At 35.1% G+C, this 13,967-nt stretch overlaps 1 protein-coding gene across 2 annotated transcripts in view; it reads right to left on the bottom strand.

Annotated features, from left to right (window-relative positions):
* Positions 1-518: 518 nt before the first annotated feature.
* UBQLN1 (ubiquilin 1) overlaps positions 519-13,967 on the bottom strand; it is a 45,680-nt gene continuing 32,231 nt past the window's right edge. The window contains exons 7-11 of one of the 2 annotated variants that reach the window (XM_036923212.2): positions 9,458-9,600; positions 5,656-5,739; positions 4,348-4,463; positions 3,936-4,104; positions 519-2,531 (exon numbers count right to left, since the gene is read on the bottom strand). In XM_036923212.2, the coding sequence (XP_036779107.1) occupies positions 2,379-2,531; positions 3,936-4,104; positions 4,348-4,463; positions 5,656-5,739; positions 9,458-9,600 (665 nt within the window). In that variant the 3' untranslated portion in view covers positions 519-2,378. The remainder of the gene's footprint in view (positions 2,532-3,935; positions 4,105-4,347; positions 4,464-5,655; positions 5,740-9,457; positions 9,601-13,967) is intronic. The other variant, XM_036923213.2, reaches the window with a different exon arrangement.

The following is a 13,967-nucleotide window of genomic DNA, read 5'->3' as shown; positions in this document are numbered from 1 at the left end:
TTAGGGTATCACAAATATTCCACCTGGAAAATAAAATCCTAAAATGTTCTTTTCAACACTCCATTCTTCATTCGATTTGTAATAAATAACCCAGTATGAGAACTATTTAAAGCTTATAGTACCATTAAAGTGTCTTTTTAATGCTTCTGAGAATTCTAAGTATTCTGAACTCCTTAAGATTCAGCGCCAAGCTAAACATATTAGAAACAAATAACAAATCTACCACTGCAGCAGAGGAAGGTACTTTGTGCTCAATAGGCCTCCCCAGCACGTTAACAATAAGAAATTATGACGCCCCACTCAAAGTCAAATAACTAACTATCAGGTACCAAAAAGCAAGCAAAGCCTTGATCATCTGACTTCCCAGCCAGCTATCTTTTTAACACACAACACAGTGTATAAACATATTTTAATTGGGGGAACTTAAAAAGTCAATAGTGAATAATCGGAGGTGTGATAAAAGCCAGGGTAAATCAATTCCAAGCCTTTATTTCCTTCTAGAAAAGAGGCAAGACAAACCAAGTGTAAAAGCTAGAGATTTATTGTTATTTTGTGAATAATAAATTGTCAAATTAGTTATGACACTACCCACACTGCACATGACCGGTCACCAGTACAAGAGCTTTTAGTCAGACTGAGGCGTAAGGCAGAGAGAGCACAGACACGAGTAACATCCATAACAACTTCCTCTATTTATGCCTCTACCTTGACCTTCATACACATTTTCCTCCTGGGTAAAGTGTCAGAACACTACACTGGCTGGTGGGTAACCTGGCCTCTTGACCTTTTTCAAATAGCAAGCAACTTACAGAAATAATGGAATTTGACTTGTATTTCCCTTGATTTTATATGTCTGAATTCATTTTAGGTTAATTTAACATTTTTATTTCCTGTAACTGTACATGAGAGAATATAATGACCTAAGGAATACTGAACCACAGTCAGCCAAATATGGTATTGACCCAAAAAGTTGTGTTTTAATTGGTCCTAAAAGGAATGCATGACCCCAGCAGTTTCAGAGTTAGGCAAACAAAACTTCTTTGGGGAGGGAAGAAAATGGCTGTTAAACAGCCAAATGTACTTACTCAACATTGTTAAAACGGCTGTTTTTCACCCCTGAATGATACCTCTTTACTACACTAGATGCACAGAAATCCTAACAGAATCTTGGTTGCCAGTATTCTTTAGGCTGGCCCAATCCAGGATAGATACCCACCCCACCCCACCCCACCCCCAAGTTCCCCTTCTCTGAGGCTCCGAAAAGCACAATATTTAACTATTTATTAATAGAACTACCAAAACACTTCAGAAACAAGTGGCTCACACATCATTTTAAATTCATATATTGCCTGTGCATGAGAAAACTGATAAACCCAAAAGATAGTTCTATTCTTATATGGCGATTAAAATAACTGAAACGTCAAGACACTTTCAGTGAAAGCAACATGAATCTCAATTACAAATTTTAATACCTGTTAAACTACCTATGGGAGAAGCTGCAAAGTCCTAGGCAGATGCGCTTTGGGGTTATACTACAGTGCTCCTTCAGTCTGCACAAAGATGAAGGTAATTTACAGTCAATCTGTGAATGCTGAAACAATGTTACATTATGTTGTCTGTACAATTAAATGTCCTTAAAGAGATAACCAGAATCAGCTTTTCTACTGTATCTTCAACAAACCGGACTGGCACTTTTGCAGAGAGATGTTTATCAAAGATGCTGTAAGATGCTACACAATTAGGGAAAACTCATTTTTAAAGCGTTTCCTCATCCTTACTTTTTTGGTTACAGGTGTTTTGCTCAGATAATCTATCACAGTATGTTTCTAGAAATGCAATCCCAAATGTGCATACTGTATTGTATACAAATAAAGCAAAAACTGTCTGTAGTATAAATCTTACAGCATTTTGCTTGCAAAAATACATGCCAAAGTCACAATAAGCAATACTATACCACAAATTATGGAGCGCAAATGATTTGCTTCTTTTTAATGCTTTTATTCTACATAAATTACTACCATAGGCTAATGTTTAAAAAGAAAATAAACTGGACAGATGCAGGACAAAAATCTGTTCACCCAACTATAAAAGGTGGTGTTTTTTAAAAATTACAATAAATGCAGAAGTGTTTGATGCATGCAGTAGCCTAAATGAAAAAGCATTGATTCCCACAGTTAATTGAAAAATGAAACAAAACAAAACAAAAACACACACAGAGAAACCCACACATCTTACTGCACTCCACCTTAAAATGCATCATATTGGGTTTGTTTATAACAGCACAGAACTCCAAGAGTCAAAATGAAATAAAGCGGGCATTTTAAAGATTTAAGAGCCGTTATCAAAAATAAATTACATTTTTTAAAGATACAGAAATGCTATGATGGCTGGGAGCCCAGTAACCTTTCAATAGCCGCATTGATATCACCTCCTGTTGCTATTAGTGCTTGCAAGTTCGCTTCACGGTTCAAAAATCCCATTGCACTGAGCTGTTCCAGTTGTTGCTGAAATCTGACTTCTGGATTCTGTAGCTATTAAGAGGAAAAAAAAAATTACCCAAGACCTTAAGGACAATCAGTCCATGTCATATCTACGTAACTTTATAAATTCTTCATTACTTTTTTGTAAGATATGCTGGTCTACTAAGCTATTAAAAGCGCTGGCCTCTCTTGAAATGTATTCGAAGATGAAATATATTCATATTTAAAAGTCCATTAGCACCTTATTTTGTTACATTAAATAGTCTAATTTAAACAATCATGTCAAATAGATCATATAATTCTGCTTAAACTTATACACCTCAACCCTTAGGTATGTTTAAAAAGGTCATGAACATAAAGGAAAATAACAAAAATACATATGAAAATAGTTTAGAATTAGATGATTTGTTTTTATAGTTATTGACCAACTAGGTAATTATTAAAGCCAATGTCCTCATGTATAAAACTCTGAAGTCCTAATGAGGCTTAGAATGTCGATTCAATTTCTGCATTGCCTAGTCAAGGCTTCAGAAAAGAATTTCAGTTTCAGGCCCACACACAGGCTATACTCCTGACAATTCAGCTGCCTCAAATCTTCCTTCAGAAATGAAGTAAGACAAAACTGAAATGATCCATCAATCCTGGCCAATCCGATAATGGCAGGCTGATGGTTTGGCCTATATAACAATTCGGTCCACTACCTAAAAATCTTTTTCTCTTAGTAATTCCATGACTATTCACAACCAGAAGCTATCCTATCGGGAATCCAAACACCTGTAAAATGATAAAAATGTGCCCTGTTTATTATATTTATATAAAACTTAAAATTAGAAAGCATTTTTACCATGAAAAAGTTCTGGGGAAGCCTACTGTAACAGGTTTGAACTGGCTATCATCTTTGTACAATGGCAGATTCTTAATGTTCTTGCTTCTGCAAACACTGGCTTTACTAAGCACCCACATTTTGTAGCCATATTGGAGAGGTGTAAATATGTAACACAAGTTACCACAGGAGGTAGCAGTGTGTGGCGTGACATAGCTAGAATTTTTCTTTTTCAAATCAAAATACAAAGATTAGATAGAATACAGTTGTTCAGGAGATATTTGGGATAATCAAGTTTCTATTCCTCCGTAACAAACTTTCATGAAATATAGTTCAAATAATTTTCAAACAGTGACTCCCAGAAAAAGCATTTTAAAAGACAACTTACAAAAACAGTAAGACAAAAAGTTGTAGTATTTCTTCCCTATAACATTTCCTTTAGTGTCTAATATAGTAACAAAGTTAATAATTTTTATAATGATTGCTTTAGAATCACTATCCTTAAGATTGTGCTTGCTTTTCATTACAGTCTAAACCCTAAAAGATTACTCTCTTTTTTTGGTAGGGTACGGGGAGATTTCTAAATTTTTAACATTAAGGAATGCAAAATGTGGACAAAAAATAACCATTACCTGAGGATTCACTCCAGCAAGAGCCTGTAGCATTTGTTGGATAAATTGCTGGTGTCCAGGTTCGGTGGTTCCTGCAGTGGGACTTGAGTTTTCACTGGGTGCAGAGCTAGACCCGTTAGTTCCTGAAGAGCCTCCAGTGTTTCCTAATGTCCCCAGGCCAGGAGTAAACCTGCACAAAGCACAAACTGGTAATAAATCCAAGCTCCTGCAAAACAAGAGGCCAGACTGGTGGTAAACCAGCTACATTTTAATGTAACATTAGTAAGGTTATCTTCTTAAAATGAGTGTTTTTAACTTGGAAAACTGTCTTAAATACAATATCAAAAAAAAAGGCAGAATGATATAAAGCCTGAAATTCTCGGAAAGAGAGTAACCACTTTGCACTTTCATAGTCTTCCCCAAATAAGCTTACCCTGGGATGAGGCCAGGGGCTTCTGTCGCTAAGGTCTGTAAACCCTGCTGAATCTGTAACAAGGCCTGCATTGCTCTAGGGTTTGACATTGCCGATAACGTATCAGGATTCTGCATCTAAGGAAGAAAGAAAACCAGTGGTTACAAGGGAATTAAAATCAGTGAAGATAAAATTTACGTTTTCTTTGTGTCTGGAGAAAATCTAAAACCTTATTCCTAGACACTGGTAATCCATAATTCTTTCCCCAGATAAACACAAGCACTTCCTCCTGGACAACAAACCTAGCATGCAAATTGTTACTTGACTCCTCCAAAGTCCATCATGAAAGCCATTTTTCATAATGAAAGACAGTCAGGAGCTACTCTGGAAGCCACGACTGTTCCCATTCTCCAACAGAAGATAAAAGTATTACTTCTAAAAGAATACCTCCAAATGCACAATTTATATAACACAGTAATATTGTCAAAGCCCAGTGTTACTCTGCTGCAGATACAACATTTTACAAGTAAGATGCACTCTAAAGGAAGAGTTCCAAACTTGAAGTTAATACCTGTGCCCAGAGTTCTGCTTCACTACTTCCAAGTATACACCACCTGACTGACCAAAAAAGAGGCTTACATCATTTCACTCCATCAAGGACACTGAGTAACCTTGGCTAATGGTTTACAGGCCTGAGAATCTTTTGCATATTTAAAAGCCCTAGAACTACCAGTTTCAAAACAACAAAACTCACTTCTCTTTCAGCATTTTTAAATAAAATACCATGGCAATATTGAGTATTTTTTTTATAAGGAAACCTTCCACATATGAAAACACTGACAATTTTAATCTTGCTAATTCCGAGTTGGAGGAAATGAGATCTACTTCTTGGAAAATAAGCATTCTATTAATTTGGATGAATTAAAACACTACAAAGAAACCAAATGTGTAAAATAGGGCAAGATAGCTCTTTCCTGTTACTTGAGATCAGTTAAACCATAAAGAGCAACTTGACACAATGAAGCACTTCAAAAAGTTAGTAAAGTGAAAGGAAATGGTTTATGGTATTAACAAAGCAGTCAAAATCGTAAATCCTCAAAAGCAAAAACAAAATGGTCCTTTCCTCAGATTTTATGTTTAAGAAATGTAAGCAAAAGATCAGCAATGAAATGGGGCTCAGTTAAGATCAAGCTGAAATCTCTGCCAACTGACAGCATTATCAGACTATTCTGTTTTGCTATCAGCCAGAGAAGAGCAAGGAAAATGTTTATCATCACACTTTTTCAAGCAAATCATTACTGAACATAGCTAGCATCTTTTCTTACTCACTTGTTGAAGGAAAGTTGGGAGCTGTTGTCTCATTTGTTCTTGAAGCTGAGGATTTCCAGCAAATAAGGGATTATTCAGCATCATCTATGGGGCAAGTGTTCAAACAATTTTAACTGGAAGTATCTGAAAGAAGTAATGTACCTTAATAGTCTACTTTCCCCCAAGTGCCTAACCTGGCACTTAAAAGGGAGGAAGGTAGAGCATGTATAAAAAAGGAAAAGGGAAGATACTGTCCATAGAGGGATCTCCCCCAAAAATAAATAAATAAATGAAGCATCTCCTCTCTCAATGAGAATGGTGATTATGATAATGACATGCAATATCCTAAAAAATAAAAGCAATAATTTTCTCAGGCATTTCCTAGAGCAAAGGTATTTGCCCTTGGAAGAAAAATGGAAATAACTGACATTCATGAGGACACATTTCAGCTACACTGACAGAATAAACATAAGCACCAATACATGAAACTATACATGGCTTGCTTAGACACCTCAACACACAAGTGGCAAAAACAGGAAAAATCCAGATCTGGAACCACTCTATCTACCTGCCTACTACAAAACAGCTAATTATTAGGTCCAGAAAAATAACACCACAGAACAGCAACAAACTTGCCAGAGAAGGGAGCTGCTAGGTGAAAATTCAGCCTAGGACTAGCACCAACAGATCTCTGGGGAAAGTATTAAAATGCATGGAGACCTGAAAGATGTAAATCCATTTGCAAACACCAAGATTAGCCTTTGCATTTCACCTCACCACCACCAGAGATGAGAAAAGTGGCATGCCTCCTAACCTTCAAAAACAGGTGTTAGAATTAAAAAGTCACGGTCAATATTAACATGTCAGATACCTGAAAAGATTACAATACACAATCAGCATAACCAGAAACTAGTAAATTCCCATAGCTTCGAAAAAAGACAAATTTTTTATCACTTTTTCTAGATGAAGTGAAAAGTCAGCTAGCAATGATTTACTGATAGCCTATTTACTGGTCCAAAGTCTGGGGGGCTGGGGGTGGGGTAGGATGATGACCCTTGCCCTCAAGTAGTTAACCAGATTTGAGAGTAATTATATGTAAATACTGAAGTACAGAGAATTTCTGCCTCCTCCATTAGTTTATCCAATGTTGCCAAGTGAATTATTTAGTTAGTTTCAACAAAATAACTAAAGCAGGAGTAAATCACACAATTTTTATGGATATACAGTATTTATTTCAAAGTGATCAATAAATTCACAGTAAATAAGTAATACCTATTTGAGATCAACCAACCTGCTTCTTTATTGGCTCCAGTCAAATACTTTCTATTAGCAATATATCAATTAAGTTATCACATTATCTTTCAGGATTCATGTCATTTGAAAAAATATGTCATATTAAACTTACTCTTCCTCAGAAAATCATCTCTCATTTCTTTAGGCTATTTTCCTAACTGACTGTTTATATAACAATAGTTCTTACACTAAGACTTTTCTGAATATCTAAAAATCAAAATCAGAATAGAGAAACTACAACTTTAATCCATAACCTGAATACACTGCAAACATTTCTGAATTCTCTAAAAAGACACTTGTATCTAGCCTTCTTTGTTGACATTTTGCTTTAGAGTGGAAAAAATTGTATAGCATTGCTCAAGTCACTTCATAATGTAAAATTGTTAGTTTAAAGGGCTGAGAATATGCTTGTTAAAGTCAAAATTTTAAAGCAAGCTGCACATTCAACGCTAATTACTAACTGGTCAAATATACATTTAAAAACATACAAGTAGGATCACTCAACATACATATTTTCACACTTATTTTATACGAAAGTGCTGTAATCAGTAAGTTGCACTTAATACTAATAACTCAGTCTGATAATTTTCATATGAATAAAACAATATTTCATAAAATGTACCTACAATATGAAAAATTAAGAGTACACAAAAATTCACCTAAAACCTTATTATTTCCAATTCCACAAATTTTAAGAGGACAAAAGTTACTGTTGAGGATTTTAATTCAAAGTTATCAGCCATCTATCTACTTGAATAGCTACGGTTCCAGGCTTCAGAAGATAAAAACCATTTTCTTTGACATAATAAAGGGAATAACTTTAAAAGCTTTAAACATTTTAGAAATGGGAATAAACTATAAAAGAAATGATTTCAAATTCCTAACACTCTACAGGAACCATTTTTAATAAATAGCAAATATAGACTATAGATGATCAAGGCTCATTGACATTCTCCAGTGTTTTCCAAACCCAAAACGGATTTAAAGGGTACACATCAGAATCACCTACGGACTTGTGTAGGGGCTCGGGTTGGGTTTGGGGGTACAGGTGAGGGAGGGGGAGACCCCATGTAATTATATCAAAAGCTCTCAGGATTGGGCCAGAAATGATCCTAAATGTTCAGCGAGGGCTGAAAATACACTCATTTTCTTAGTTATGGTCTCTTCAGAGACAAGTTGGTAAATGAATAAATTAATGTACACTAACTTTGGGGCCAGAGGGGCATCTATAATGGAAAGAATAAGAACACCATTCCCACTAATCTCTCTCTGCCTTTAATAAACAATTTCAGGCTATTTTATAACTGCCATTTTGAACATGACTATTACTCAGAATCATTGTAATCTAATAAAATTATTTCAAATATATTAACACTGTTCTTAATCACTTTCAAGATTTACATTTTATTGAAGAATTTATCTTCAAGAGAGAGCAATCCAAAACTTTTGCATTCAACTCCTCAATCAACCTAAGTAGATACAAAGTAAACCTGCACTTTTAAAAAAAATTTTGTTATCATTAATCTACAATTACATGAAGAACATTGTTTACTAGGCTCCCCTCTTCACCAAGTCTCCCCCAACACTCCACTACAGTCACGGTCCATCAGCGTAGTAAGATGCTGTAGGATCACTACTTGTCTTCACTGTGTTGCACAGCCCTCCCCATGACCCCCCCCTACATGCTAATTATACATACATGCTAATACCCCCGCTCTTTTTCCCTGCCCTTATCCCCTCCCTTCCCACCCATCCTCCCCAGTCCCTTTCCCTTTGGTAACTGTTAGTCCATTCTTGGGTTCTGTGATTCTGCTGCTGTTTTGTTCCTTCAGTTTTTATTCTTTTTTTTTAAATTTTATTCTGGTATCATTAATCTACAATTACATGAAGGACATTATGTTTACTAGGCTCCCCACTTCACCAAGTCCCCCCCACATCCCCGTTCACAGTCACTGTCCATCAACATAGTAAGATGCTGTAAAATCACTACTTGTCTTCTCTGTGTTGCACAGCCCTCCCCATGCTCCCCCCCCACTATACATGCTAATCGTAATGCCCCCTTTCTTTTTTTTCCCACCCTTATCCCTCCCTTCCCACCCGTCCTCCCCAGTCCCTTTCCCTTTGGTAACTATTAGTCCATTCTTGGGTTCTGTGCTTCTGCTGCTGTTTTGTTCCTTCCGTTTTCTTTTGTTCTTATACTCCACATATGAGTGAAATCATTTGATACTTGTCTTTCTCCACCTGGCTTATTTCACTGAGCATAATACCCTCTAGCTCCATCCATGTTGTTGCAAATGGTAAAACCTCCACTTTTTTTTGCCAGTAAATAGAGGAGATGAAGCTGTTTTAATTATATATGAAGTATTAACTTACTGCAAAGAAACAAACTGTCCAAAAAATTGGAGATGCAGTTTACCTACTTTTCTAGTGCATTAAGGTAGCACACACAAATGTGCCAAAATCACAATTATTTGATTAGGCTATTTCAATTCACACGGCACAGTCCTTTTTCATATAATTACAAACTCACCTGTGCAGCAAGGTCAGGGTTCTGGCTTAGTGACTGCATCATGCTTCTCATGTATGGGGCAGACAACATATTTTGCATAAGTTGTGGGTTTTCGGTTATTTGTTGCAATAAGCTCTGCATTCCTGGTGTATTGAACATGCTAGCTGAAAAGTTTGTTAAAAAAAAAAAAGACATTGTATTAAGGAAAAGATATGTTTTAAAAAGTTAACGTTAAAATACTATGCACTGTTTTAGCAACTGCAGATGAGCATACATATTACTTATCAATTGAACTAAGAATTTTAAAACAAGATTGCCAAAACTACATACCCAATGTAAACCAGAAAAGGAGGGCTTAAGACTTTAAACATTCTCGTTGCATATACAGTAAAATCACATCTAATGGAAAGGCTAGGTTCTAAAGTCAAGTTAAGAAATAAAAACTAGGTCTCGTCAAATTAACCACTGAAAAATCCCATAAAGTGAACTAGTCTGAGATAATTTTTCCTCCAGGATCACTTTGTTAGAATCACATTCAGCATTCAATATGCCCAAGAAAGGAAGCCTTCTCACTCAGGGAACAAGTATTCAGGGAACCGACACTCAGTGCAATAGCAGGAACTTCTCACATTTTAGAGATGATACAGCCGACTAACAGGATGTCTGCAGCCAGATTACCTGGTTTCAAATCTAATTTTATCTAATATAACCATGTAACCATGGGCAAGTTATTAGGCTTCTTCACAGTTCAGTTCCCCTTCTGTAAAATGGGATAAAATAGCACCTACTTACTTCACAGAGTGATTGTGACAATTAAACTACTTAATGGGTAAAGGGCTTGTTACTATTATTTCTTGCTTTTTTCTTCCCCTTTCTTTTTTTTTCCTAAGAGCTATAGTTAAATTTATACGAATTCAACTTTCTTTGAAAGCTAATTTGTTCAGCATATATCCAGATTTTCATTGCTGACTAGATAATATTCAAACTCAAATATATTCTCAAACTCATTAATTATCTTTTTCATTTCCCTCTGCTCTTATTACATCTAGTGTAGTTTTATTGGGCTTAAAATATTTGACTTACCATTTTTTTTCTAGTTTATTATACAATTCTCTTTTTTTGGTAATAATTTTTGTTTTTCCCATTTTCTCATGTTTCAATTTAGTTTTTCCCACATTCTAGAGTCCAGGAATATTCTAAGACAGGGGCTGACAAACATAGCTCGTAGGGCAAATACGACCCATGACCTGTTTTTGTACAGCTGACAAGCTACAATGGTTTTTACATTTTTAAACAGTTAAAGAAGTACATATATTTTGTGAAATGTGAAAATACATAAAATTTAAACTTCTGTATGCATGAATAACATTTTATTGAAACAGTCGTGCCTACTCGTTGTCTATGGCTGCTTTTACACTACAAAAGCACAGATGAGTAGTTTCAACAAAGGCTGTATGTGGCACTATCAAACTGCTGCCCAGTGTACCACAAATCACTAATCACAGTGACTCAGTTCTACTTTCTTCCACACGAATTATTGTAGCATTATTTTCTTTTTACTACCTGTGCATATCAATCATGTCAGAAGAACAAGGGAGAACTGGACTTCAAATGTCGTGCTTTTAAGTCACACTAGAGTATGGATTATTTTATCAAATGAGATAGCAAAACTTTGTTTTTCTTACGTAATGACACTGAAAGAATACAAAATACTTTGGGCTCAACATTCATCAGTATTCTCAACTCAGAAAAATACAAGATTTTAAATGTAGTACTTCATCACAGCCAAATTTCTTTACAAAAATGAAAAGTAGCAATAAAGCTACAGCCAAAGTTAAGTTTCCAAGTGGCTTATTTGCCAAACAAGCAAACCAGTACACTAGGGTTGATTCATCAGCATGGTTAATTAAATCTTGATTGCAATGGCCAAATGTGCCCAGAACAAATAAACTTATTTAAGACTATTAGCCTTACAGGGAGAACAGTTTGTTAAAATAGTTAAGGACACCGAGCTCAATATCAATACTGAATTATAAAAACCAGGCAAATTATTTTGAGTGGTATTTCTTGGTTCTTGATGAGTTGACAGATGTTACTAATACTGTTCAGCTCGTTTGAGGAGTCAATGCCAAATCTGAAGTGACTGAAAATTAACCTGTATAAACAGTCCACATGGAACAACTATAGGCAAAATTACTTTCAAAGTTGAGAAAACACTAATTCAGTACAATGTGAAGTAGAATCTGCTAAGAAGTGTACATATGATTATGATAAAAACATGTGGAGGACTAAAAGAATTAGTTGGACAAGTACACTACATCACCTGTTAAAAAACATAAAGACTATGGTTATTCACTGTGTTGCTCACCTGTAGGTACTCTGGAAAATATTTTGAACTATCATGCTAGTCAACGAGTAGGAGTGTCCATGGTGAATATCATTCACTTTTATGAACTTAGCCATAGTCAACCATGAATTTTCGACAGAAAAATCCTGACTTTGCATAACTACACAGCAGTTTCATGGCTTAACAGAGGTAAAGTTGTACTGCAATATATTTTAGCTCAGGGCTATGACTGAAATTCTTGTGAACCACTCAACCACCATTATCAAACATTGAAATAACCATGGAAATTACCTTTTGCTAGAGAGATAAAGTTTCTCAATGAATTCAACCCAAAAGCACAGGCAAAAAGGCATTCACATGCAAAACCCATACTGTGATAAAGTCATTTCAACAAGTGAACACAGTTTGTGATTCACACTGAAATTGTCAAGCTGCTATATACATCCTCTTGCTGCCAGAAGTTAAAACAAGATCCCCATTCTCACAGATTTGCAGTAGATATACTTTTGAGCTCACAGTACTGTTCCAGCAGTACTTCTTTGGACCTCACTTCAAGTGCAAAATCTTCCACATTTCAAAATTCATTCAACTGTGTACGTGGAGTGCTATCACCTAACTCTTCAACTAGAAGGGATTAATCTGCAATGACATGCTAAAAGGAAAGAAGAAATCTAAGAGAATCCTAGGGATGTTTTCTAACTGAATAGGCTATTAAGATCATGTATTTCTGGAATGAGTAAACATCTGATTGAAATAAATACAACTCATTACATATCAGTACTAACAGGTAAACATAAGCAATTGATTTTGACTATAAGAAACACCATGAACATAAATTTTACAAAATGCCATCCCTAAGAAGGAATTCCACAATACACGAGGAAATATAACTCTTACTATATTTTAACTCATCAATTAAAATTACTTACGGAATTTTGTTTTCTTTCCTAATATAACATTCTTGATTTTGCCTCTTGTCCTGCAAAGCCTAATTACCCCTAGCCCTTTGCAGGAAAAGTTTGCTGATACCTTCTCTAAGTAATATTTCATCTTTTAGAGTAAGTGCTTATTAGGCAAAAGAAACAAGAATTCATCTTTACTATTAAAATAATGTACAAATATGCTAACAATCTGTTAGACCAGCAAAGTACATCAGTTTTGCTGTTTCTTATTTTCCTTTGATGGAAACATTAATGTGAAATTTTAAGTAGAATATCAAACTATTAAAAATTTGAGTAAGAAGTTGCAAAACTGATTTTTCATTTGAAAAGTTTTTACTGAAAACAACCATGCTATAGGAAAAAAAGCAATGCACTTACAGATTAGGAAATCTGATTAAATCTTTACTCTTTCTGCTCTATGACTAAAATGTGAATAAGCACCTCTCTCAAAAGATTGTTAATAAGAATCAAGTAAGCAGTAAAGAAAAAAGAACAGGATGATCTATTTTTCTGATTTAAAAATGGCATTACGCTGGATATTAACTACACTTAATGTGTGGATCATTTTGCAATATAGTTGACCCTTGAATAACACAGATTTGAGCTTACATGTGGATTTTTTTCAATAAATATATTGGAAAATTTGAGATTTGAGACAACTTGAAAAAATTTTTTGTCTAGCTAGCTTGCTTGAAAAATACAGTGTACACATGGTGTGGGGGGAATCATGGGGAAGACAGTGTAGCAAAGAGAAGGCAAATAGTGACTCTGTGGCATCTTACTATACTGATGGGCTATGACTGCAACGGGGTATAGGGGAGACATGATAATATGGGTGAATGTAGTAACCACATTGTTTTTTCATGTGAAACCTTCATAAGAGTGTGTATTAGTAATACCTTAATAAAAAAAATAGAATACAGTGTAAATTACATGTAACATACAAAATATGTGTCATCTGTTGATGTTACTGGTAAGGTTTCCAGTGAATAGTAGGCTATTAGTAGTTAAGTTTTAGGAGAGTTAAAAGTTATATGCAGATTTTGAACTGCTCAGGGGGGTTGGTGCCCCTAACCCATGTTGTTCAAGGATTGTATACAAATAATGAATCATTATATTGTATACCTGCAACTATATAATGTTCAATGTCAGTTATATCTCAATCTTTTAAAATGGTACTAGTTCTATTTTCATAAAACCTGTATTATATGCAGAAACCTTATGATACCCATTGTATTCTATG

Source organism: Manis pentadactyla, chromosome 3 (assembly GCF_030020395.1).
Source record: "Manis pentadactyla isolate mManPen7 chromosome 3, mManPen7.hap1, whole genome shotgun sequence".
Taxonomy (NCBI): Eukaryota; Metazoa; Chordata; class Mammalia; order Pholidota; family Manidae; genus Manis; species Manis pentadactyla.
Note: the sequence above shows the minus strand (reverse complement) of the source record. Positions and strands in the feature narration are given on the sequence as shown.